The 24475-nt window shown below is 46.2% G+C and overlaps 1 protein-coding gene across 6 annotated transcripts; it reads right to left on the bottom strand.

Annotated features, from left to right (window-relative positions):
* Positions 1-5646: 5646 nt before the first annotated feature.
* mob3a (MOB kinase activator 3A) lies at positions 5647-22573 on the bottom strand. Of its 6 annotated transcripts, none has more exons than XM_038777497.1 (4): positions 22504-22573; positions 11755-12317; positions 9226-9428; positions 5647-6752 (listed from the first exon to the last, which is right to left on the bottom strand). In XM_038777497.1, exons 2-4 carry the CDS (start codon positions 12170-12172, stop codon positions 6723-6725), a joined length of 651 nt encoding a protein of 216 aa, XP_038633425.1. In that variant the 5' UTR covers positions 12173-12317; positions 22504-22573; the 3' UTR covers positions 5647-6722. The 6 variants fall into 6 exon arrangements, with proteins under 6 accessions (XP_038633425.1, XP_038633426.1, XP_038633429.1 ...); XM_038777498.1 differs by lacking the exon at positions 22504-22573 and adding an exon at positions 22345-22444; XM_038777501.1 differs by lacking the exon at positions 22504-22573 and adding an exon at positions 21929-22193.
* Positions 22574-24475: the final 1902 nt, after the last annotated feature.

The raw sequence follows: 24475 nt of genomic DNA, 5'->3' as shown, positions 1-24475 counted from the left end.
ACACCGTCACCAGAGATTGGAATCAAACCAGGGTCTCTGGCACTATGAGGCAGCAGTGCTAACTACTGTGCCACCGTGCTGCCCCAAGACTTTGTAAAGCCCTCTGGTGTCCATCCAGAGGATCTGTTGCCAGTCCAGCCAAAGGCGTTGAAGCCAGTCTTGAAACTAGCAGACTCGGTACGGGGCTCTGTACTACTTTTAACGGCAACCAAATGGACTGCTGCCCATACATAATCGTGCCCGCTACAACTATGGGTTCCCCCAGCCTTGCTTTGGTGTCCCACAAACCCAACTGTTGAACTCCAGTCACGATTCTCTCGATGGCCTGCTTCCCTATTACAGAAACAACGGCACCCGTGTCCAATTCCATGTATTTTTTAAAATAAATTTAGAATACCCAATTCTTACTTTCCAATTAAGGGTCAATTTAGTGTGGCCAATTCACCTACCCTGCACATGTTTTTCGGTTGTGGGGGTGAGACCCACGCAGACACATGGAGAATGTGCAAACTCCACACGGACAATGACGTGGGGCCGGGATCAAACCAGGGTCCTCGGCGCTGTGAGGCAGCAGTGCTAACCACTGTGCCCCCATGCCGTGTCCAATTCCAATTCTTTTTTTTTTATAAATGTTTTTTATTCAGTTTTCATGTTTTATATTGAACAAATTACAAATTGTTAGAGGGAGAAAAAAAAACACGCAAAAATTAACATATATATTTACAGGTGAGCATCTTCGTAGTAATAACTGTGGCCTCCCCCTCTTTGCCGGCATACATATTTTACATTCCCCAACATGTTTATTGGCATTTATTTAGTTTGGTTTTGGGCCTTAGCTAGCCATCAAACCCCCGTAACGAGCCCGTAGCCCCCCCCCCCCCCCCCCCCCCCCCTCCCCGCCGGCTACCTTCCCCCGACTATTCTTCCTCTTGTACGTTGGCCACAAACAGGTCCCGGAACAATTGCATGAATGGCTCCCACGTTCTGTGGCGAATTTGATTTTCTCCATTTGGAGAGAATCCGAGAGGTCGGACAGCCAGTCTGCAGCTCTGGGCGGTGCTGTTGACCGCCAGCCAAACAGGATTCTACGGCGGGCGATCAGGGAGGCAAAGGCAAGGGCGTCCGCCCTCCTCCCCAGGAATAGATCTGGCTGGTCTGAAACCCCGAAGACCGCCACTATCGGGCATGGCTCCACCCTCACCCCCACCACTTTGGACATAGCCTCGAAGAAGGCTGTCCAGTACTCCACAAGTCTGGGGCAAGACCAGAACATGTGGGCGTGGTTGGCCGGGCCTCTTTGGCACCGCTCACATCTGTCCTCCACCTCCGGGAAGAACCTACTCATACGGTTTCTCGTTAAGTGGGCCAATTCCAATTCTAATGGGTGGCTATTCACCTGGATAGTAATGCTGATGGGGGCAATTGTGGCAATGCAATGCAATTGCATACACTCCTTGCCATCAGATTGTTCTTAGTGTAGGGCCCTGGCTCTGGGCTGGCATCTCCCTTGGGTCGGATGGTAAGTTTGCTGGATGACATGTGGTTTCGTATCCCTACAGTTTCGACCGCCGCACCACCTTGGATCATCCTCCATCAATTCCAGGGAGGTGTCCTGCATGGCTGGAGCCGCACTTGGCTAACGGGCCTGGTCTCGACAATGTTCGGGCCAGGGTGAGCTCCTGGGGTCTCAGTCCTAGGGGGTGCTGTTTGCCGAAATGGGAGGGTGTCCTATGATATTTACCTCCCTCCCTGACATCCCCTGGAGTTCCTGGACTCCCTTCTCTGCGCTCTCCCGTGAGAGGGAGTACTCAACAGCCTTATTTAGGTCCTGCAATAGCTCGGCCAGGAATTTCCGCTGGATCACCATATTATTTATTCCACATACAAGGCAGTTCCATAGCATCTCAGGTAGGGATGGTCCTTAGTCGCAAAACTCCACCAGTTATGCCCAAAACCCAGTAATGGACTCCTCTGAGATCCTTTAGGTCATATTATATCAGTACCTCTGAACGGTAACTGACGGCTTGGGGTCATAGTGGATTGGCACGAACACCACTAACTCTTCGAATGTCGGAGTCTGGCACCGTGAGGTATGGTCTGCTTGTTATGACTCTGAAAGTAGGCCCCACAGATGGTCAGAGAAATCACCGTCTGCCGATCATCCCCAATGATAGCGTTCGCCTTGAAAAAATGCATACACTCCGCCTACTGAGTCCAGTTCTCTACACCCGCATCAAATCTGCCAAAGGGCAGCATTTTCAAAATGGTGCAAACCTTATTCCTTTGTGAAGAGGTGATCGTGCTCCAAATGGTTAGCAGTGTCGACTACGGTTCCACTTTATCCTCGTCACCAATAGAGTAATCATAGAAGAGTCCAGTAAGGAGAGTCAAAAAGATGGTTTATTTCTAAAAGAAAGGTATTTGCAAGTAACAGTCCAACATCCTGTTGAGACAATCTGCAGCTCGGCAACCTACCTGGGCCGACTTTTATGGTGCTGAGTTAATTAACCCGATGGTGGGCCTCTGCCCCTCAGCGGGGAAGCTCCTACTCCACGAGACTCACGGGGAGATTAAACAAGTCGTTCCCATGGGGGTTATAACACCCTTCGATGCTTGGTCCTTCTATATATTTGCCCTTTCCTCTATCGTTTACTGAGCTTCTGCAGAGAAAATGCAGATGTTCCATGCTTCTGATTGATGGTCTACTTTTATCATTCATTCAGCTCCAGCAGCTCATTCATTGTATTTAAATAATCTCCATGTTGGTTCAGGGCTCCCAACCACTTCATAAGATAGGAAATGTAAAGAGTTCCATGAAAATCTATCGCAAGACACAGCACTTCTTGAACTACACTAAAGAGTTATTCTAAAGGGATATCAAAAGAGAAAAGATTTAAATGATAATAGATTTTTCATTCTTATAAATGGATAAAACAAGAATTCCTTATCTTAAACTTTGGTTTGGAGGGAATGTAGTTTGTTGGAATTGGTCCCTGGCAATTAACACATAGGTGACAGCTGGTGAAAATTCAGAGATCTTGGGCATGACTTCACCCAAAGTCCCATAGCGAGCGCAATTAGCCACGTGTTTCCCAGCGCTCACATTGTCGAGAAACATATGGCTATTCAACTCAACCCATGTCGTATAAGGGGCATGAACGTGAACTGAAGCCGCACATAGCCCCATTTTGTACAACGGGCAGCTCTGCTCACTGGAACTCCTCAATGTAGCGAGAGATCGGGACACCAATCAAAAATGGTGGCCCGGTCTCCGAGGCACCCAAAGCGATCCTCAACCTCCCCTCCAGCTCGAATGCACTATGGGAGAGTCCTGGTCCTTACCGCACTGCCCCCCTCCCCCAACACCTTCACAGGGCACCCCCGGCCCAATCGTGCACGCGCAAAATTTGACATCTTGGCACCTTTGTGCTAATCTGCCACCCTGTCAGTGCCAACTGGCAATGCTACCCGAGCACTGCCAGGGTGCACAGGTGGCACCAGCAGTTGGGGGTCTCTGATCTCCTGGGTTACCGTTTGTGGGGGCCAGTGCCGAATGGCGCTCGCCCAAAGTCTCTGAGACGAAGGGGATGAATCCCAAAGCCTTGGGTATCTCGTGAATCCATACATTCGAGTGTGGCTAGCAGCTTTGCTCTAATGTGCAGATTTGCCAAAAAGTGATCCCGTCCACAATGGGCAGGATTTACATCATGCCTCGCAAGATCACATTGGATCTCGTGAGCTAAGTAGATGCTCGGGGCGGGGTCTCCCGGCTTTTATCAGCCATGCTGCGCCATGGCGAGCTGCTTTTCCAGCGCAGTGTGGCCATTAAATCACGCCCCTTAACTATTATATGTGTAGATTATTGCAGTTGTGTGCGATGATTCATAGTCACGTGACTTAATGATGTCATCGGCAATTTTGCTGGGTTTTGGGCAGTCCAGTCCCAAACCTTGTACAGTGAAGATCTATTCAATAAGCCTATGTTAATCTTGCATCAAACCCACATGCTACTGAAATCTATTTTTTTTGTACTGTTAGTCGAAAGATACAACAGCTTACAAAGAGTAAACTGCCGATGGGGAACTGATCGGAAGAAAAACAATTTTATTTTTCAAAAATCGTTGGAATGAAGTAGATTAATCAATGAACTGATTAACAGAACGTCAGAAATTGCTGGCATCGGAACCATTCAGCTTTTGGGGCAAAAACTGAAAGGAAGTACCCATACCGATTCAAAACTAGCAATCCAGGGTTCAGGCTGTGGGGCTCGACACGTGCAGTACAGTAACGCATGGAGGTAGAAGAGGGCAGAGAACAAAAGTTCATCATAACTTTCAAGCAAGCTAAAGCTGTTGCGAGTTGAAGTTGATGGAAGTTAAGACTGTTACAAATCAGTAATACATCGTAAATGAACCAGACCACTGAACGAAGTGAATGGGGAGAGAATTCCGACACCGTGAAAAATGGCATGATACTTTGGCATAATGGGTTAATTTGATGAAGACTCTCAGAATTGGAAATCATATTTAGAGAGATTCCATTATTACATTTTAGCCAATAAAATATCAGAAGCAATTAAAGTCCCTACATTCTTAAATACAATTGGAAGCAAAACTTTTAATTTGCTAAGAAGCTGAGTTCAGCATGAGAAATCTAAGGATAAGACATATCAAGAACTGGCGAAAATATTAGAAGGCCATTATGCGCCAAAGCTCTTGATTATTGTGGAGAAGCTTCAATTTCTTTGAAGCAATCAATTAGAAGGGGAAAATATTGCAGTTGGTTGCAACCCTCAAGTGACTTCCAGACCTTTGTGCATTTGGCGATTCATTAGATGACATAATTAGAGATCGTTTAGTGTGTGGTTTGAAAAATGAGGCCAGTCAAAGGTTAATAATGGAATGATATAAAGTTTGAAAACTGCATTAGATATTGCTGTTTCAATGGAGCTTACAACTAAGGAGGCTTCTCAGCTCTTAGCGAGCACGAGGATCCATAAACTGGCTGCTGCCCAGATGTCTGCCAGCAACAGATGTGTCATCATTGTATAAAAACGGGCCAGTCACAGGCTGATTGCTGGAGCAAGGACACCAATGTAAACATTGTGGAAGAAGCGGCCACATAAGAAGAGCTTTGCTGAGTTAAATAACTTCTCCAAAGAACACTCGAAGGAAGAAACAAAACAAGTTCAACTAAGAAAATTCAGAACATGGAAGAAAAGTATAACAGCCACAATGAAACTAAAACAATAAACCCAATTATTTTTTCCAAGGGCCAATTTAGCATTGCCAATCCACCTAACCTGCACATCTTTAGGTTGTGGGGGCGAGACCCATGCAGACATGGGTAGAATGCCCAAACTCCACACAGTGACCTGGGGCTGGGATTGAACCCAGGTCCTCAGCGAAGTAGGCAGCAGTGCGAGCCACTGCGCCGCCCAAGATTATTACTACATCAAACCCACATGCTGTGGCAATCTATTTCTTCTGTACTGTTAGTCTAAAGATACAACATTAACAGGTCTGAATAATCATTTTATAGTAGGCTCATCCCCACAAAAGCAGTGCATTTTAAGAGGTCATGTCAGAACAATAGCAAAAACCACCCCTTGAGAGAACATACAGCAGCAAGAATGAGGAAGAAAAGTTTTGAGAATGTTTTAATAACATTACACATTAATCTTACAAGCAAACACTCAAAGAATTAAGTGCAAGGGAAACAATACAAATAATCCAGACAATAAGAGATTAAAGCCCATCATGTAATGTACAAAACTAAATCGATAAAATATAAGATATAAAATATAATAAATTTAAAAAGAACTTCCTTACACCACAGATGGCCCCAGAAATTACGGAAAACTATATTGTAATATAGCATTCATGAACACTAAAGCTTTAAACAAGAAATACCAGTAAAAAAGTATATCATTTATTTTTAAATATTTTTCTTAAATCCACAGTGTTTTTTTGTTCAGTTAGAAGAACCAAATGAACAAATATTTTATGTACCATATCAGGACCAAAGTCACAGATTTTGTCTGCAAGGTAGCATTGTTGATTGTACTGTGAAAGGGTATCAAGATAAGTCATTATTTTATCAAGAGCTTTTGGTATTCCTGATTTAAACCAGGATTTATTCAGGAAACCCAGAAGAGTGAAATCTGTGATAAATATTGCAAATTGCCTTTTCAAAAGGTTTCTGGCACCAGCCAGACCTTGTTATCATATCAGCAATACTCACTGCGCAAGTAAAGTAAATATACTGAAATATTAATTTCTGAAGGCATGGAAAATATTTTGCCTCGTCATAGAGTGCCTTATTAACACTCATACATTCAAATGTGCTTTATTCATAATTAGCTGCAAAAATATCAATAAATCTTTATGTCAAGCAAAATAATTATTATAGAAAAGCTATAATTCTCTTTGTTTTGTGCACCAATACAGCTACAGAATTGTGTAATTTAGAATAGTTATAAAATTTAAACAATTAACTGCTCCAGGTAGGCTTCAGTGCCATTTGGAATTTTCTGCAGTTCTGTGCGTGAATAGAAAATTCCATGTTAGGCATTTCTATCTTTCACATTTCGACATCAGTAAGTAATTATTTGAAACAGGATAGAGCTTCTCTTTCAAGTGGATTTTTTTGTATGAAGGTAATTGATTTCAATAACAATGTGGATGAAACAGCTTCTTCCATAACTGGTCAGGAGTTGCTTTTCAATGGCACATTTGCATACTCATCTCCTTCTGTTAAACAAACAGATAAAATAGTACATTAGTGGGTGCCAATGGTCTTGAAACATTCATGTAGACTTGTTGGAACACGGAGCACTTTTCAGAGAGAGGGGTTGAGTCAAAGGTTGTGGGCGAGATTCCCGTAGTCTGATGCCGGAATCGCGACTGGCGGCGGAGAATCCAGTTTGACGCTGTAAATCGGGCCAAGCGCCGCTTCGTCGATTCTCTGGGCACCGAAAATCAGCATCACCGTGGTGTATACCGCTCCGCCAGGGGGCCATTGCCAGAGGCCCGCTGAGCAATCCTCCGCCCCCGACCAGCCGAGTTCCTGACGGCATGGAACTAACCTGCTATTGCCGGACGGGATGCTCGCGTGCTGGCTGTGGACTTAGTCCAAGGCCACCCTGGTCGGGGGCGGGCGGATCGGACACCAGGCAGCCTTATAGGCGGCTGGAGAATGATAGTGCAGGGTTTGATGGTTGGGTGCGCGACCGATCGGGGGGTCTCTTTCTTCGGTCTGACTCCAGAGTCCAAGTCCGCCATGGAGCACAACGCGGCCACTGGAAGCCGCCGCCATGTGCATGGACGGCCTCTGACACGGAAGTGCGGAGGCCCGTATCTGCAGCAAAAGCTGCGAGATTCACTCCGGGTCCCTGCTAGCCCCCTGCAGGGCTGGAAATTAGTTTCACTTTTTTGCAGGAATTTCAGGAGTAAAACTCGACCGTTTTGATGCCGGCGTGAGGACATTGTCTCAATAATTGAGAATCCAGCTGTGCATCTTTAAGGCAACAATATTTAAAAGCAAAAGGAGTATCACGGCTGTGGGGAGAGCGTGAAACAGTACAATTACTTTTGGATTGCTCTGGGCAAATAGTTGGCACAGGCATGATGGGATGAATGGTCTCGAATGCTTATTTTGTAAAACAAAAGATATAGATTCTCTAACTTAATTGAGAGCAGTATGAAATGTTTTTTTCAATTTCATAGAATCCCTACAAAGTCTGCACTGACTTTCTGAAAGAGCACTCTATCTTGGCCACGCCCCCACCCTATCCCTGTAACCCAGCCAAACCTTTTGGACACTAAGGGGCAATTTAGCATGGCCAATCTACCTAACCTATACATCTTTGGACTGTGGGAACACCCAGAGGAAACCCACACAGACACGGGGAAAACATACAAACTCCACACAATCACGAAAGCTGGAATTGAACCCGTGTCCCTGGCGTTGTGAGACAGCAGTCGAAACCACGGGAATTTCCAGAACTTTTTGTTGATGTTAATGGAAAATACCAACACAGCTGCACCCAGGAATTCTAGCATTTCTTTTTGTCACATGATTTACTACATAGGAACTGCACCAAATGCAGCCAGTCTCAGTCCACACAATAAATAACGACTGCCTTGGTGTGCAAAACACTTGTAAAGATGAAGGAGCAAAAGAGAAGTAACACCAATCAGAATTTTTTCATAACAAAATTTTACCAGGATTGCAAGATTAAAGTGTAACTTTCTTTTTATAACACTAGTAATTGTCTCTTTATATATCCTGTGCCTTAAGAATAATAAATCAAAATGGAACTGGTTTGCATTTATGTTTCTTCTTTTTCCCGACAAGACAATCACACATTTAATCCAGCCTTCTTGGGGACTTATATTGACCTTTGGAAGGCATGATAATTCACACACTTGTTAATTTTAAAATGGTGTCCCGATCTCCGAGGCCCTGAACAAAATCCTTGACCTCCCCACATCCCGAACGCATCATGGGAGGGTTCCCCGACACCCCTCCACATCCGCCAACACCCACGACTGGCAACCATGGCACGATCACGTGTGCGCAGAAAATGCCAACTTGGCAGTGCCACCCAAGCACCTTGACAGTGCCACATTGGCACCCAGATAGCACTGCCATGGTGCCAGGCTGGCACTGCCTAGGTACCCAGACAGCACCAGCAATGCCAGGGCATCACCCTGCCCTAAAGGCATGCAGCTGGGGGAGCCCAATCCTCTTATAGACCCCCATGAGTGCCGTTCCGTTTGGTCCCGGTTTGTGGAGACCAGCATCAAACGGCACACTCCCGAGGCAAAGGGAATGAATCCCAAAGCCTCACGTCCTCAGGAATCTGCATATTAGAGTAAGGCTTACTGCCTCGCTCTAATATGCAGATTTGCCAAAAACTGATACCGCCCATTGTAGGCGGGATTCCCCTTGCAACGTCTCACAAGATTGCGTTTAATCTCGCGAGGCGTTGTGAGCTGGGTAGATCCCAGGAGCGGGGTCTCCTGGCTTTCGCCAGCCACGCTGCGCCACGCGAAATGCTTTTCTGGCGCAGCGTGACCAGCAGATTGAGCCCAGTAGGTCAGGTAGCATTAAGAGGTACCTGCTTCATTAATAAAACCTTGATAAGTGCAAACAAAAACTCCATCTGTACAGATAATCAGCAGTTCAAACTGCTGATCAAAAAGCAGTAAAGGAACATACCAGGGGGACTAATTCTTTGTTGTCTATTAGATTGAACTCTGTAACAAAGTAGTAAAAATGTTTGTAACAAGTATTCACGTGCGCTTCTGCACCCATATAGCCGATCCGATCAAAGTGGTGTATGTACACGTGGACAAAAACACGGAAAAGCCGAGAAAGGATCTTCTTACAAACTTGTTGGAAATTCTTAGGAAAGGGGGTGCCTGAGAGAAAAAGAAAATATATTAATTAATGTCCTTGCTAGTAATAAATGGCGACATTGCTCAACATTTCTATATAGCATAGATAGGAATTATAGATTGTATTTGGACTTCAAGGTGCAGTTTATCTGTATTTAGTGAATAAAGATTGGAAATAAAAAATGAAAATCTGCACTTTATTCTACGAAACGTCAATCTCCCACATTACAAAAAACCGAACACTGAGTCGGAGGAGGACTTTGTTTTTAAGGCCAGTAACAGCACAAACCAACTTTGACAAAGAGTACTGGAAATCCCACCCCTCAAAAAGGTTGTTGAAATTAAGTCCATTGAAATTTGCAAAACCAGGATAGATAGATTGGACTTCAAATGTTTAACTGTGTTTCTCTCTTCATAGATACTGCCAGACCTGCTAAGTTTATCCAGCATTTTCTGTTTTTACTATTGACAGGTTTTTGTTCAGCGAAGGTAGTGAGTGAAGGTTACACAACCAATGTGGATAAATTAAATCAAGATACAGGTCAGCCAGGATCAAATTGAATGGCGGAAGAGGCTTGAGGCTGAATGGCCTACTCTTGTTTCCATGTTGATTGTTGCTGATAGAGCTACTGTGCACTTAACTTTTTCTGTTTTGTGTCTAAAATTGGTTAGACTACATATTATTTATTGCAGCAATACAGATTGTATTCCAGTATGACGAATACAAAGACAATAAAGTAGTGTACCAAACCGTGTTCACACAGAGCAGCCAATTTAAAGTTACATTGGATTATAAACAAGCCCGACACAAATTCCGCTACCTGGGGATCCAAGTCGCCCAGGACTGGAGAGGGATCCACAAGTGGAACCTGACCAGCCTGGTGGAGGAAGTTAAAATGACCTGCAGAGATGGAACACACTCCCACTCTCCCTGGCAGGGAGAGTGCAGACGATAAAAATTAACATACTGCCCAGGTTCCTTGAGGGGACACTGACAGTTAGGGAATTATATACCAACAACAGGTTAACAACGCTCAAAGAGCAGACAGAAAGATTCCAGCGGTGGGGGGCAATGAACTTAGGTATCTACAACTCAAAAAATTCCTACTCAAAGAAACAAGGACGTACCCATCACCACCACAGCAGTCACTGTTAAAGGACGTGCTTTATGCCGACATCTTCGGGAATGGGAACTGTGATGACATGTACGGATGACTGCTAAGGGGAGCCAACATCCAACTGGACGAGACAAGGGAGAAAGGCTTGGGGTTTGAAATAAGGTGGGGACTCTGGAATGAAGCACTGCACAGGGTCAACTCCACCTCTACAAGCGCAAGACTAAGCTTAATGCAGCTATAAGTGGTACACAGAGCCCACAACCAGAACCCGGATCTGTATGTTCTTCCCGGAGGTGGAGGACAGATACAAATGGTGCCAAGGAGGTCCGGCCAACCATGCTTGCATGTTCTGGTCTTGCCCCAGACTTGCTGGGTACTGGGCAGCCTTCTTTGAGGCAATGTCCAAAGTGGTGGGGATGAGGGTGGAGCCATGCCCGAGAGTGGTAGTCTTCGGAGTATCAGAACAGCCAGATCTTCTCATGGGGAGAAGGGCCGATGTTCTTGCCTTTGCCTCCCTAATTGCCTGCCGGAAAATCCTGCTCAGCGAGCAGTCAGTAGCACCCCCCCAAAAGCTGTAGCCTGGCTTTCCAACCTGTTGGAATTAAATTAAATTCGCCATCCCAGGGTCAGAAGGTTTCCACAAAATGTGGGAGCCATTCGCTCGGTTGTTCCAAGACATGTTTGCAGCCAACAAGGCAGCCAAAGATCAGGAGGGGGTAGCCACAACACAGTAAGGAAGGGGAGGGTGGGGGTTCAGGGAACACAGAACTCAATGTATTTCTGTAAATAATCAAACCGATCATGGGGCAAATATTAAATAGCTCTAGTTTTACTTCTTATATATTCTCGTTTAACTCCCACTGTTTCTTCATATTTATATTTGTTTTGTATACCAAAAACTCAATAAAAAACTCTTCTTAAAAAAGTTACATTGGATTAAACAGAAGGACACAAGAACCAAGAGATCAATATTGAAATGATGGCAAGTCAACAAACACCACTGCAATGTAAAATTTGTCATCAGACACTGTTTCACCAATTCACATGTAGTGTGCATTCTATGCAGCTGCTCCCTCAATTTATATTTGATTGGAATCAATGATTTTCCTAAAATTATTAATTCACTGATTATATGTTATTTACAAATTCTATACAAAAATCTGAAGACATTTCTTTTGATCTGTTGGACAAAGAATAAAATTGAAAAGCAGCATTTGAGTGTTTCAACTCACCAACATTGGTTGGAAATATGTTTTCATTATTCACTTGGGTTTCAATCCAATCCATAAGGAGACTCATATATTGAGGTGCTGGCAGTGCAGTAGGTTTTTTGTATTTATTCTCATCTTGCCACCTGTATTCATATCGAGGTCCTCCTGACATTATAGGGCATGTGCTACTAGTGCAGAATTCTGATACAGTTCCGTAAATCAGATTAATACGGTTGAAAAAATCCACCACGTGCACAGCTACCCAGTCATTGAGATCCTCGTTTGAAGGGAGCTGTACGGCCAATTTCAAATCTAGACCAGCATTTAGTGATGCTTGTGCCCTTTTATGCAATTCAAACCTCTGGGTGCCTGGCTCAAATTTGCGTTTGGGGCGAAAAGTCTTGTCTTTGTTGAACACCTGTTTCAAGGCCACAGCCATATTAAAATCTCTGCAATGGTCTGCGAAAACCAGCAAGAACAAGAAGTCTTCACAATAAATGACTGTCACTCCAGGCAATTTATGTTGCTTGCAAACCTAAAATATACGTGTTGTAATGTTGCTCGTATTCAACAAGTCTTCAATTCTGTGAAAAATGTGGAAAATAAAACTTGAGTCACACTATAATTTACTATCATGGTACAATTTTACATTGTTATTTGCAAAACTGATCTATCCCAGTCAACGTCACTTCAAAAATTTACCATCATTAGTCCATCTATATTACATTTAAAAATGATTTATTTTAAAAGAGTGACAGAGTTGCTCTTAAATAAACTAAAGTATACAGAGATTAGCACTCGTTTCATTTTCAACTTCTAAAATTGAACAAAAGCAAATAAGCAGAACACTGCACCTTCAAAAGGAATTAAAGGGGATTTACATTCACTGTTGGCACTTCCCATTTGCTTTTTATTTGGAGCATAACATTGCCTGAAGTTGACTCAAGACAAGAAAAATTATGTTACTGCACTGGGCTGTTAATTTTCCCTTTATTTCTCCCCTTTCATCCCATCTCTTCTGAATACAATGAGTCGCATTGGGCTAAAGTTCAGCAAACAAGCCAAGCTGAATTTATACAAGACATTAGGTCACAGTTTGAGTACTGTGAGCAGATTAGGACACCTAATTCTCCCCATACAAGATTAAGGATTTTGTGTTGAATTTGCATCAGACACCTCTTAGGTCTCATCTGGAGTACTTTATCCAGTTTTGGGCACTATACTTGAGGAAGGATGTGAAGGCATTGGAGAGAGTACAGAAGGAATTCACAAGAATGACTCCAGGGATAAGCTGTCGCTATGAGGATAGATTGGACAGGTTGGAACTTTTTTCCGTGGAGAAAAGGTGGCTCAGAGAAAACTTGATAAATTGCAAACATTCTTTTTGTTCAGATATCTTTCTGAATGTGAACCCATAAGAAACAATTAACAAGTATTTTGGGCCTTTTATTTTCAGCGTATTAATTTTCCAAAAATCTACACTAAATCATGAGCAAATCTTAAGAATTTCACGGGGATTACATGGCCCCAAAGCTGAATACATTGCAAAGTTTTGACCTGATTTTTAAACCTTATCTTACATTCAAACCAGGAGCCAACTTGTTCCTGTCAATTATTATTTACTGAAAGATCCTGTATTTGGCCAACATCAAAGAAATGCACTCTAACACTCTAGAGACAACAAATAGTATACCCACATTAAAAATGATATAAGCACCTACCTTTCTCTGCAAATGATTCACCTCAACCCCTGCCAGATTTTTTTCAGCCAGTCAAATTTAGTTTGACAATTACCTCTTCATGCTTATCACCTTCCTGAAGATTAATTATATACTCCTTTACGTTTCTAAATAAAATCTGTAATAATTTAAATTTTAAAAATCTAGCAAACAGCTCATTCACGATATGACTGCTTTTGTTAATAGTATGTGGTCTTCCTGGTTCCTTTATTTATACAGTTCAGACTTTCTTACCTAATTATATGAGTCATGCATTGTGGAGAGTGAAGGCATGGAGAAACCCACATCTCATTTTAACATATTATTCTGGGGAAGTTAGGGAAACACCCACTTGGACTGTTTCCATGAAGTGCTTAACTTTTTTAAAGAAAGGTTTACCCGTCCCCATTTCTTTGTTGCTGGTACAAAATACCCAGCCCAATCTGTGAGAGTAAATAGCACTTGAATAACTGACCACTCAAGATTTACTGAACCATTTTAGAGTTGGGCTGCCTTAAAGAATGCTTTAATCTGAAGCTAGTTTAAACATCCAATCTTGATCTCCTAGCAAAAAAAATAATCAAGAGTCTTGCCATATTTAGCCATCTGCTTGGCTGAGGTACTCTTATGGGTTTTAGAGTCATACATGGATGACCACAGAAGCTCTTACAGATACCAACTTAATGGCCTCCCTCAGTAATCAGTCCTAGCACATCCCTTTTAAATCTGTATATTAACGATCTAGCTGTGACCAGATTGTGAAAACATGCCCGAGAAGCCACATTAATGATACAAAACTTACATCTGAGGAATGCCTGAAATGGCGTCTTCAGCCAAGCACCACAAAGATGGTGCGCTATGTAAATTGCTAGTGTCTTTCATGAACTCATCCTGAATGGTCAACTTCTTAAATATGACACTCACCCTATTTACTTGTGTATGCTCTGCAAAAACAAAAATCTATTGAAAACAACAGGAAAAGTTAATTCCAATTTGGAAGCACTACTGGGCAACGAATGCCTCCAGCATACATTCATGCATGTTCAATTGTGGAGTATTATGGGGGACGGTTTAGCTCGGATTAGCTCAGTTGGCTAGACTGCTGGTTCGTGATGCAGGGCATTTCACCTGCGCCCCCCTCCCCTGCATCGTGGGTTCAATTACCGTACCGGCTGCGGTTGTTTATGAAGGCCTGCCTTCTCAACCTTACTCCTCACCCGAGGTGTGGTGATCCTCGGGCTAAATCACTTCCAATCAGCTCTCCCCCTCAAAGGGGAAAACAGCCTATGGTAATCTGGGATAATGGTGACTTTCCCTTTATCACGCTTTCCGCACATGAAGATAGTGGATAATCATTAAGGCTGAGTTAGATAAGATACTTGATGAACAAGGGTTTCAAAATTATCAAGCGGTTATCTAGGAAAATTGAGTTAAGGCCAAAAATCAAGTCGGCCATGATCTTACCAAATGGCAGAGCAGACTCAAAGGGCTGAATGGCCTACTCCTGCGTTGTTCTCGCATGTTATATGTACCTTGTGTCAGACACACACCCTGCTCCTGTGGTTGCCAGTCTTTGCAGGGACAGATACAAACCATGTCACTAATTCAACAATTTGGTGACCTAAGTTCTTTCCATGCTGGTGCCGACAATGCTTTAAGATGGCTGGAATGATATGCTGAGGCTTTATGCTAAATAAATAAATTTTAACACAGCACAGTATGGGAACTTGAGTAGAGGGATTTTCTATAGAATACAGAGAAATTTTTCATGAATCATAAAAGAATTAGGGATTCCCCAACCGTCCCAAAACATTTTGTGGTTCCCCAGTGTCATATTTAGGGGGTACCCAAATTAGCACCGGGGAACCCTTCTCGAAAGTTCCCACGCAAGGGTTTACCCAGCATTTGCCCAGAAGCACGAACTTCCCCTGGACAACTGCACTGGGTCAAGAACCACCCGTCAGAAGTGATTTAAATTGGTAACTTCAGATAGTTCTGCCAATTTTACCCTGATAGTTACTCTGAAAGAGTTAGAAGGCATCAGTTCTAACTCCAGAGTAGCCACTTGAACACCCAGAGTCAGCTTCACAAGGGACACCACCCCCAGCAAATTCCCCACACCACATCTTCCCCTCTGTCCGACGCCAACCCCTAGTCTGACACCGCACCAGTCTCTCCCCCCCCCCCCCCCCCCCCCCCCCTCCACTTCCTGGAGTGACCTGGCCGGCCCCTCCTATCCAACCCCCATCCTTCCAAAGTCCTTAACCCCCTCATAGTTGACTGACTCCCTCCCCTTCAATGTCTGATGCCCTCCCCTGCCCAGTGCTACCTGACCTCCTACAGCCCTCCAGTTCAACAAACCCCCCCCCCCCCTCCCCTCCCCCACCAGAAGCACACTTCGCTGCTCCTGTCTCACCCAGCCTGAGTGGGGAAGGTTGGGCGAGACGGAGACTTAACAAATTCAGTGTATGTCAGCCGAGAGTGGCAATCTGCCAGCGGCTGCCACTTTGAGGAAGTTACAGGCCATTAACTTGACTGGGTTTCACTTCACATCCAGTACAAGTTTCCAATCTCAGCATTACAGAATCTTTACAGCACAAAAGGTGCCATTTTGGCCCTTCATGTCTACACATACACAAGTTCTTCAAATGAGCATCATGGCTTAGTGCTATTACCCTGCCTTTTTTCCAGTACCTCTGCGCACTGTTTTTATTCAAGTAACCATCTAATGCGCTCTTGAATGCCTCGATTGAACCTGTCTCCACCACATTTTGAGGCAGTGCATTCCAGACTCAAACCACTCGTGTGAGAAAGTTTCTTCTTCACATAACATTTGCTTCTCTTGCAAATCACTTTAAATCTGTGTTCTCTAATTCTTGATCTTTTCATGAGCCGGAACAGTTTCTGCCTGTCTACTGTCTAGACCCCTTATGATTTTGAACATGTCTATCAAATCTCCTCTTGGCCTTCTTCTCTCCAGAAAGAACAGTCCCAGCTTCTCCAATTTATCCTCATAAATGAAGTTTCTCATCCCTGGAACCATTCTTGTAAACCTCTTCTGCACTATCTCAAATGAGTTTTGATCCTTCCTATAGTGTGGCGCCCAAAACTTCACATGATGTTCCAGCTAAGATCTAACACGTGTCTTGTATAAGTTCAGCATAATCTCTTTTCATTATGTCCTTATTAATAAAGCCCAAAATATTATATCCTTTATTAATGCTCTCTCTACCTGTCCTGCCACCTTCAATGATCTATGCACACATACACCCAGGTCCCCCTGCTCCTACACCCCTGAAAAATGTTACCCCTTATTTTTTTGTCTCTTCATGTCCTACCAAAATGCATCACCTCACACTTCCCTGCATTGAACTTCATCTGCCACCTTTCTGACCACTTCATCAACTTGCCTATGTCCTTATTAAGTTCTACATTATCCTCTTCACAGTTTACAACAGTTCCAAGTTTTGTGTCATCCGCAACTTTGAAATTGTCCACTGCACACCCAGATCTAAATCATTAATATTCACTGACCATTACTCTTTGCTTTTTATTATTCAGCCAATTTTGTATCCATGTTGCTTCTGTCCCTATTATTCCATGAGCTGTAGCTTTTTTTGCAAGTCTTGTGTGGCAACATAATCACACTGACTGCATCAAACAGTGGTAAAGTGCTTTCAACACATGTCAGCCAAGGGAGATAACGAAAACTAGAAAGGTAATCTTCACCAGATGATTTGCTTTTTTCTCCATGGTTATACTGTAGCAGTAAGTGGGTCAAAGGTCTATCTGAAGCATTTGAGAGGTTACTGCAGAAGGAAGAAAATTAGAATTTTAGTAGAGATATAGGCTTTATGATGTTGATCCTCAGAACATTTTTTGGCATGAGAGGGATGGGGATGGAAGATGGCATCTTAGAAATAGGATGCCTTACTTAAACAGGGATATAAATGGTACATGAATTGGACTCTGTGGATAATTGAGTTAGGAATGAACTGTAATAGCCATAATGAACTATAGTAACCGAGAGGATTGACTGACCAGGAGGTTGGGAAACAAAGAAAGATGAAACTGGAATACAAACAGCGAGTTCTGTTCCACTCTAGATTTCTGGCTATCAAGTGGAATGCAACAGCAGGCTGGCCAGAACTGACATCAATCATGGGTAATTAATGAACTTTAGGTATAGATGATTTTTAATAATCTTAAGACAGGATGTATCTCATAAGGGAGTTAGCAGGAATTGACAGTCCAAAGATCTGTTTATGCATCAAATATCAGTTGATGGTAAGCAACCAGAGTTTAAAAAGGGGTGAAGATACTGGGCCAAGTGAGATAGCAGGAGCGTGAGAAAACTGAATTGCTAAACCTTTGTGTTGTATGGACTGATTATCTGTACAAAACAAATAGAGTCTGTTCCCTACACTTAAGTGACTTGTGTTTGACACATGTTGCAATGAACCACAGAGAGGAGGTGGACTGACCTTAGGCAAAAATATTTTGTTCCAACTCCATGCAACTCCTAATTTGCCCTGTAGATCATGGGTTAGAAGGACACTGTTCACTCACCCCCAATAAATCAATACTGAGAAAAAAATGAGCTTGGGTACTTTACAGTACCTGAACTGGAAAAATGAAATTCCCTGCAACTTGCTACAACATTGCTGTAATACTGCAGTAAAAACGTAACAAAGGTGGTTAATAACCTCTTACCGACACCATGGCTCTAAGACATATTGGAAACCTCCCAATGTAAACAGCAATGTCACTTCCAAGTTTCAAAAAGAATAAATACTATTTAAATGATCCAGGGAATATAGTCAAGGATAGAACTTGTCAGTAAACAAAGCAAGTTTACAAACCATAATCACCTGATTCCCCCCCACCTTAAATTTGTTTCATGCCCTACTCTTTTATACAAAATTAGTGTTATTATCTCAAAGCAGCTGATTTATAAGAGATCCCTCTACCCCGCAGCCCCATCCAATTTTCTTCTTTACTCTCTGAAAGGCAGCCACTCATGCGGAGGTATATACAACTCGAGAACTCTTCTATCTTGACATCATGGAAACTCTAGGCGTGAATCTCCCAAAAGGGAACAAAGTTCCCCAGTGAGCGTGTTTAGCCATGTGTTTCCCGGCGCTGAAAAGCACATGGCTATTTAATGTGACTCACTTTGAGTAAGGGGCCTGAATGGGGAACGTGCAGCCAAGGCCACACATAGCCCCAATTTGTACAATGGGGACTCCCATTCACCAGAACTCCCCAGTGCAGAGAGAGATCGGAACGCCATTTTTAAATACCCTTCCGATCTCCATGGCCCCGCAATGATTCCCGACCGAACACACCCCCGCAGCCCTGTCCAATCACGCACGGTTAACAAAAATGCCAGCTTGGCACCTTGGCAGTGCCAACCTGGCACTCTGGCAGTGCACATGCCTGCTGGCAATGCCAGGGTGCTAGGTTGGTACCACAGGGCATGCAGCTGGGGGTCTCCGATCCCCCAGGAGACCCCCATGAGTGCCATTCCGTCTGGTCCCCATTTTTGGGGACCAATGATGAACGGCTCTCGCCTGAGGTCTCCGATGTGAAGGGGTTGAATCCTAAAGCCTCAGGTAGCTCGGAAATCTGCACATTAGAGTGCCTCACTCTAATATGTAGATTTGCCAAAAGTTGATCCCACAATGGGGCAGGATTTACATCGCAACAGAGGCGTGGTGAGCCGGTTAGATCCCGGGAGCTGGGTCTCCCAGCTTTCATCGGCCACGCTGCACCACAATATGGCCGTTGGATCGTGCCCTCTATGTTTGAGCTAAGTTGGAAGGCAAAATCTGACTTTACCCAAAATCCCACAGATGAATTTTCCAAAGTCTGGAGAGGGGCCCTAACTGTTTTTATCCTTTTCCATGTCCAGGTACCCAGAAATCAACTGCTTGCTCCTTACCACCCAATGCCTACAGCTTTATAATAAAACATTGCTGTGATTTTGATTTCTGAGCTGACAACAACTTCTGAGCATGCACAAGAACACAAGAGATAGGAGCAGGAGTATACCATACAATTTGTGGAACCTGCTCTGCCATTCAATACAATCATGGCTGACCTTGGATTTCAACTTGAACGCTTCACCCACTCCCCATACTCGAGTCACTCAGACGAAAACTCTATTTCAGCCTTAAATATATTCAACAATGGAGCGTCTGCAACCCTCTGGGCAGATAATTCCAAAGAATCACAACTCTTTGTGCGAGGAAATATCTCCTCATCCAAGTCCTAAATGAGAGCCCTCTGATCTGGAGACTGTGCACTGTGATTTAGATTCCCCACTCAGTGAAAACAACCTTTTTGTCTCCCCTGTCAAGCCCCTTCAGAGCGCTGCTGCCTCAAGGCGCCGAGGATCTACGTTCGATCCCAGCCCCGGGTCACTGCCCATGTAGAACTTGCACATTCTCCCCTTGTCTGCGTGAGTCTCACCCCACAACTCAAAGATGTGCAGGGTAGGTGGATTGGCCATACTAAATTGCCCCTGAATTGGAAAAAAAAATCCATAAGTTTCTGTCAGTGACTCTATGCTTCTTTCGAGGGCATGCTGTTGTAGACTGCAATCAATTAGAAATCACTGAACTAAAGAAAACGTCCACTCATTCTCTTAGTCTCGGAGTAAAAACCCTTGAAAATGTACATGCGACTGAGTTTTTAATTGCATACCAAATTCATAAATACTGCGAAGGAGTCTAATTGGCTTTGATAGAGTAAATTGTTATGTGCTGAATTTCAAATTTCTTCATTATGGTTAAGAAATTCCACACAAAAAAGTTCTGTTTGTGATATTTTACCTTCTACTTTAATCTCACATGTTTGACCCAATCGTTTATTTCACTGCCTGTAATTTTTTTAAATTAGATAATTCAATGGTTTTCACTTCCTGGTTTGCTGTCTGAGAATCAATGTGATTGGCTGCTCACCCAGCCTGATGACATCACTTCTGACCATGAAATTTAGCCGTTATTTCTGCACCACAATTCAGAAATTCTCATTAAAATCAAAGTTCAGTACAGACCAAGTACAAAACTAAAGCAGGCAATGACCAGCGTCATTTTCAAAGATCCTCAATGATAATTAATTTAGATGACGTGCTTCTGAAGATGAATAATCTTGTTTTCTTACAACCATATACACCAGAACTATGCAGAACCTACAGACATGCAACAGTATATTATTTCTCCATAGTCGATTATTAATTGTTACTATGAATTGGCAGTTGAGAAAATGACAGCTCACTGTGTTTTTCCTACTGTATTAAAGAACATTACTTAAAATTTAGACAGTTTATCATTTTGGGTCAAACATTTTAGCTATAATCAGACTATGGTTATGACACCTCCCTCCTTTAACACACAGAACCATGGTGTTTATTTGTCTATATTTCTAATTACTCTATTTAGTCATCTCCGTAATGGCCACAACATTGTAGTCCTAGGTACCAATCCATGCTTCAAGCTCACCAACCTTATTTCTGAAAAAGTGAAAGTGAAAATTGCTTGTCACAAGTTGGCTTCAAATTAAGTTACTGTGAATAGCCCCTAGTCGCCACATTGCGGCACCTGTTCGGGGAGGCTGGAACAGGAACTAAACCCGTGCTGCTGGCCTGCCTTGGTCTGCTTTAAAAGCCAGCTATGTAGCCCTGTGATAAACCAGCCCCTGTGCTCTTCGCATTGAAGTAGACACACTTCAAACCACCTTCATGCCTGCAGGTCCACTCTTGTGACCTTGGTACCTTCCTCAGTACTGCACTACCCTCACCTTCTTGAAGTCTGGCAACGCTATCTCCTGGACTACAAATCAGTTTGCCATCCCCCTGCCAAATTAGTTTAACCCCCCCCCCGAAGAGTTGTAGCAAATTCCCCTCCCAGGATATTGGTGCCCCTCTGTTTCAGGTGTAACCCATCCTGTTTGTACAGGTCCCACCTTCCCCAGAATGTTCTCCAATTATCCAAGTAACTGAAAGCCTCCCTCCTACACCATCCCTGTAGCCACGTGTTTAACTGCACTCTCTCCCTGTTCCTCACCTCGCTAGCACGTGGCACTGGCAGCAAACCAGAGATGACAACATGGTCTGTCTTGGCTCTCATCTTCTACACTAGCTCCCTGAATTCCTGTTTTACAGCCCCGTCCCTTTTCCTACCTATGTCGTTGGTACCGATGTGTACCAAGACTTGTGGCTGCTCCCCCTCCCCATTAAGGATCCTGAAAACACAATCAGAGATGTCACGGACCTTCGCACCAGGGAGGTAACACACCAACCATGAGCCTCTATCGTTGCCACAGAACCATCTATCTGTACCTCTAACTATAGAATCTCCAATAACTAATGCTCTCCTGCTCTCCTCCTTTCCTTCTTAGCCACAGGGACAGACTCAGTGCCAGAGACATGGTCACCGTGGTTTTCCCCCCCCAAAGTATCCAAAATGGTATACCTGTTATTGAGGAGAACAACCGCAGGGGATCCCTGCACTGACTGCTTCTTCCCCTTTCTTTTAAACGTCACCCTCGATTCTTGGGAGTAACTACATCCCTATAGCTCTACCTATAACCGTCTCTGCCTCCTGAATGATCCTCAGTTGCTCCAGTTCCCTAACATGGCCTTTGAGGAGCTGGAGATGAGTGCACTTCCCACAGGTGAACTCAGCAGGCCCATCACGAGATAATCAGCATTATTCACGGATCAATCCTTCAGACCCTCCCATCCATTCGGTGCGGGTAATCTCCTTAATTAACTAAAGGTACCAGTACCACCACACCCACACCCCCGCCCCTGCCCGGAGCCCCCAATCTCCGAGCGGCCAAACCTCCACCCTGACCCACCCCGCCCAAAAGGTCATCCTCACACCACCTCTTCCGATTAGATGGAAAGCTCCTGTTGCTCCCTCCCGTCCGAAGACACTCCCACTAGTCTCTCTTCTCTTCCTCACCTCCGTCTCTCTCTCGCTCTCTCTCGCTCTCTCTCCTCCTCCTCCCCCCCCCCCCCCCGCTGCCACCGCCTCTCACTCACCCTCCCGCCCGCGGCCTCACCGATCCTTCTGCCGACCGCCCCGAGCTCTCCGCGCTCCGCACTGCGCACGCGCCACCCGGGCCGCGCTGCCCGCCGGGAATTGCAGTCCCCAGAGGGCAGTGTGGGTGAGGAGGGAGGGCAGTGTGGGTGAGGAGGGAGGGCAGTGTGGGTGAGGAGGGAGGGCAGTGTGGGTGAGGAGGGAGGGAGGGCAGTGTGGGTGAGGAGGGAGGGAGGGAGGGAGGGAGGGCAGTGTGGGTGAGGAGGGAGGGAGGGCAGTGTGGATGAGGAGGGAGGGAGGGAGGGCAGTGTGGGTGAGGAGGGAGGGCAGTGTGGGTGAGGAGGGAGGGCAGTGTGGGTGAGGAGGGAGGGAGGGCAGTGTGGGTGAGGAGGGAGGGAGGGCAGTGTGGGTGAGGAGGGAGGGCAGTGTGGGTGAGGAGGGAGGGCAGTGTGGGTGAGGAGGGAGGGAGGGCAGTGTGGGTGAGGAGGGAGGGAGGGAGGGCAGTGTGGGAGGAGGGAGGAGGGAGGGAGGGAGGGAGGGAGGGAGGGAGGGCAGTGTGGGTGAGGAGGGAGGGCAGTGTGGGTGAGGAGGGAGGGCAGTGTGGGTGAGGAGGGAGGGCAGTGTGGGTGAGGAGGGAGGGCAGTGGGGGTGAGGAGGGAGGGCAGTGGGGGTGAGGAGGGAGGGCAGTGGGGGTGAGGAGGGAGGGCAGTGGGGGTGAGGGGGGAGGGAGGGAGGGAGGGCAGTGTGGGTGAGGAGGGAGGGAGGGAGGGCAGTGTGGGTGAGGAGGGAGGGCGGGTGAGGAGGGAGGGCGGTGAGGAGGGAGGGCGGTGAGGAGGGAGGGCAGTGGGGGTGAGGAGGGAGGGCAGTGGGGGTGAGGAGGGAGGGCAGTGGGGGTGAGGAGGGAGGGCAGTGGGGGTGAGGAGGGAGGGCAGTGTGGGTGAGGGGGGAGGGCAGTGTGGGTGAGGGGGGAGGGCAGTGTGGGTGGGGTAGGCGGGGAGGGCAGTGTGGGTGGGGTAGGCGGGGTGGACAGTTTGGGTGGGGTGGAGGGTGAGGAGTGTGGGTGGGGTGGAGGGTGGGCAGTGTGGGTGGGGTGGAGGGTGGGCAGTGTGGGTGGGGTGGGGGGTGGGCAGTGTGGGTGGGGGTGGAGGGTGGGCAGTGTGGGTGGGGTGGAGGGTGGGCAGTGTGGGTGGGGTGGAGGGTGGGCAGTGTGGGTGGGGTGGAGGGTGGGCAGTGTGGGTGGGGTGGAGGGTGGGCAGTGTGGGTGGGGTGGAGGGTGGGGAGTGTGGGTGGGGTGGAGGGTGGGCAGTTCGGGTGCTGTGGCAGGTGGGCGGGGTGCGGTGGAAGATGGGCGGGGTGGGGTGGAGAGAGGAGGATGGGCAGGGGGTGGGGAGAGGAGGGTGGGCAGGGGGTGGGGAGAGGAGGGTGGGCAGGGGGTGGGGAGAGGAGGGTGGGCAGGGGGTGGGGAGAGGAGGGGGGGCAGGGGGTGGGGAGAGGAGGGTGGGCAGGGGGTGGGGAGAGGAGGGTGGGGAGAGGAGGGTGGGCAGGGGGTGGGGAGAGGAGGGTGGGCAGGGGGTGGGGAGAGGAGGGTGGGCATGGGGTGGGGAGAGGAGGGTGGGCAGGGGGTGGGGAGAGGAGGGTGGGCAGGGGGTGGGGAGAGGAGGGTGGGCAGGGGGTGGGGAGAGGAGGGTGGGCAGGGGGTGGGGAGAGGAGGGTGGGGAGAGGAGGGTGGGCAGGGGGTGGGGAGAGGAGGGTGGGGAGAGGAGGGTGGGCAGGGGGTGGGGAGGAGGGTGGGGAGAGGAGGGTGGGCAGGGGGTGGGGAGAGGAGGGTGGGCAGGGGTTGGGTGAGGAGGGTGAGGGTGGGTGGGGTGGAGGGTGGGCAGTGTGGGTGGGGTGGAGGGTCGGCAGTGTGGGTGGGGTGTGGGGTGGGCAATGTGGGTGGGGTGGAGGGTGGGGTGGGAGGTGGGCAGTGTGGGT

Source organism: Scyliorhinus canicula, chromosome 18 (genome assembly GCF_902713615.1).
Source record: "Scyliorhinus canicula chromosome 18, sScyCan1.1, whole genome shotgun sequence".
Classification (NCBI taxonomy): Eukaryota; Metazoa; Chordata; class Chondrichthyes; order Carcharhiniformes; family Scyliorhinidae; genus Scyliorhinus; species Scyliorhinus canicula.
This window is presented reverse-complemented; position numbering and strand designations above follow the sequence as displayed.

Bases quoted from the DNA above. Each gene is read 5' to 3' on its own strand.
- mob3a (XM_038777497.1), bottom strand. From the start codon at position 12,172: ATGGCTGTGGCCTTGAAACAGGTGTTCAACAAAGACAAGACTTTTCGC. The intron at 9,429-11,754 runs GTGAGTTGAAAC...TTTTTCTCTCAG, and splicing joins CATATTTCCAACCAATGTTG to GCACCCCCTTTCCTAAGAAT. The intron at 6,753-9,225 runs GTATGTTCCTTT...TTTGTTTAACAG, and splicing joins ACAAAGAATTAGTCCCCCTG to AAGGAGATGAGTATGCAAAT.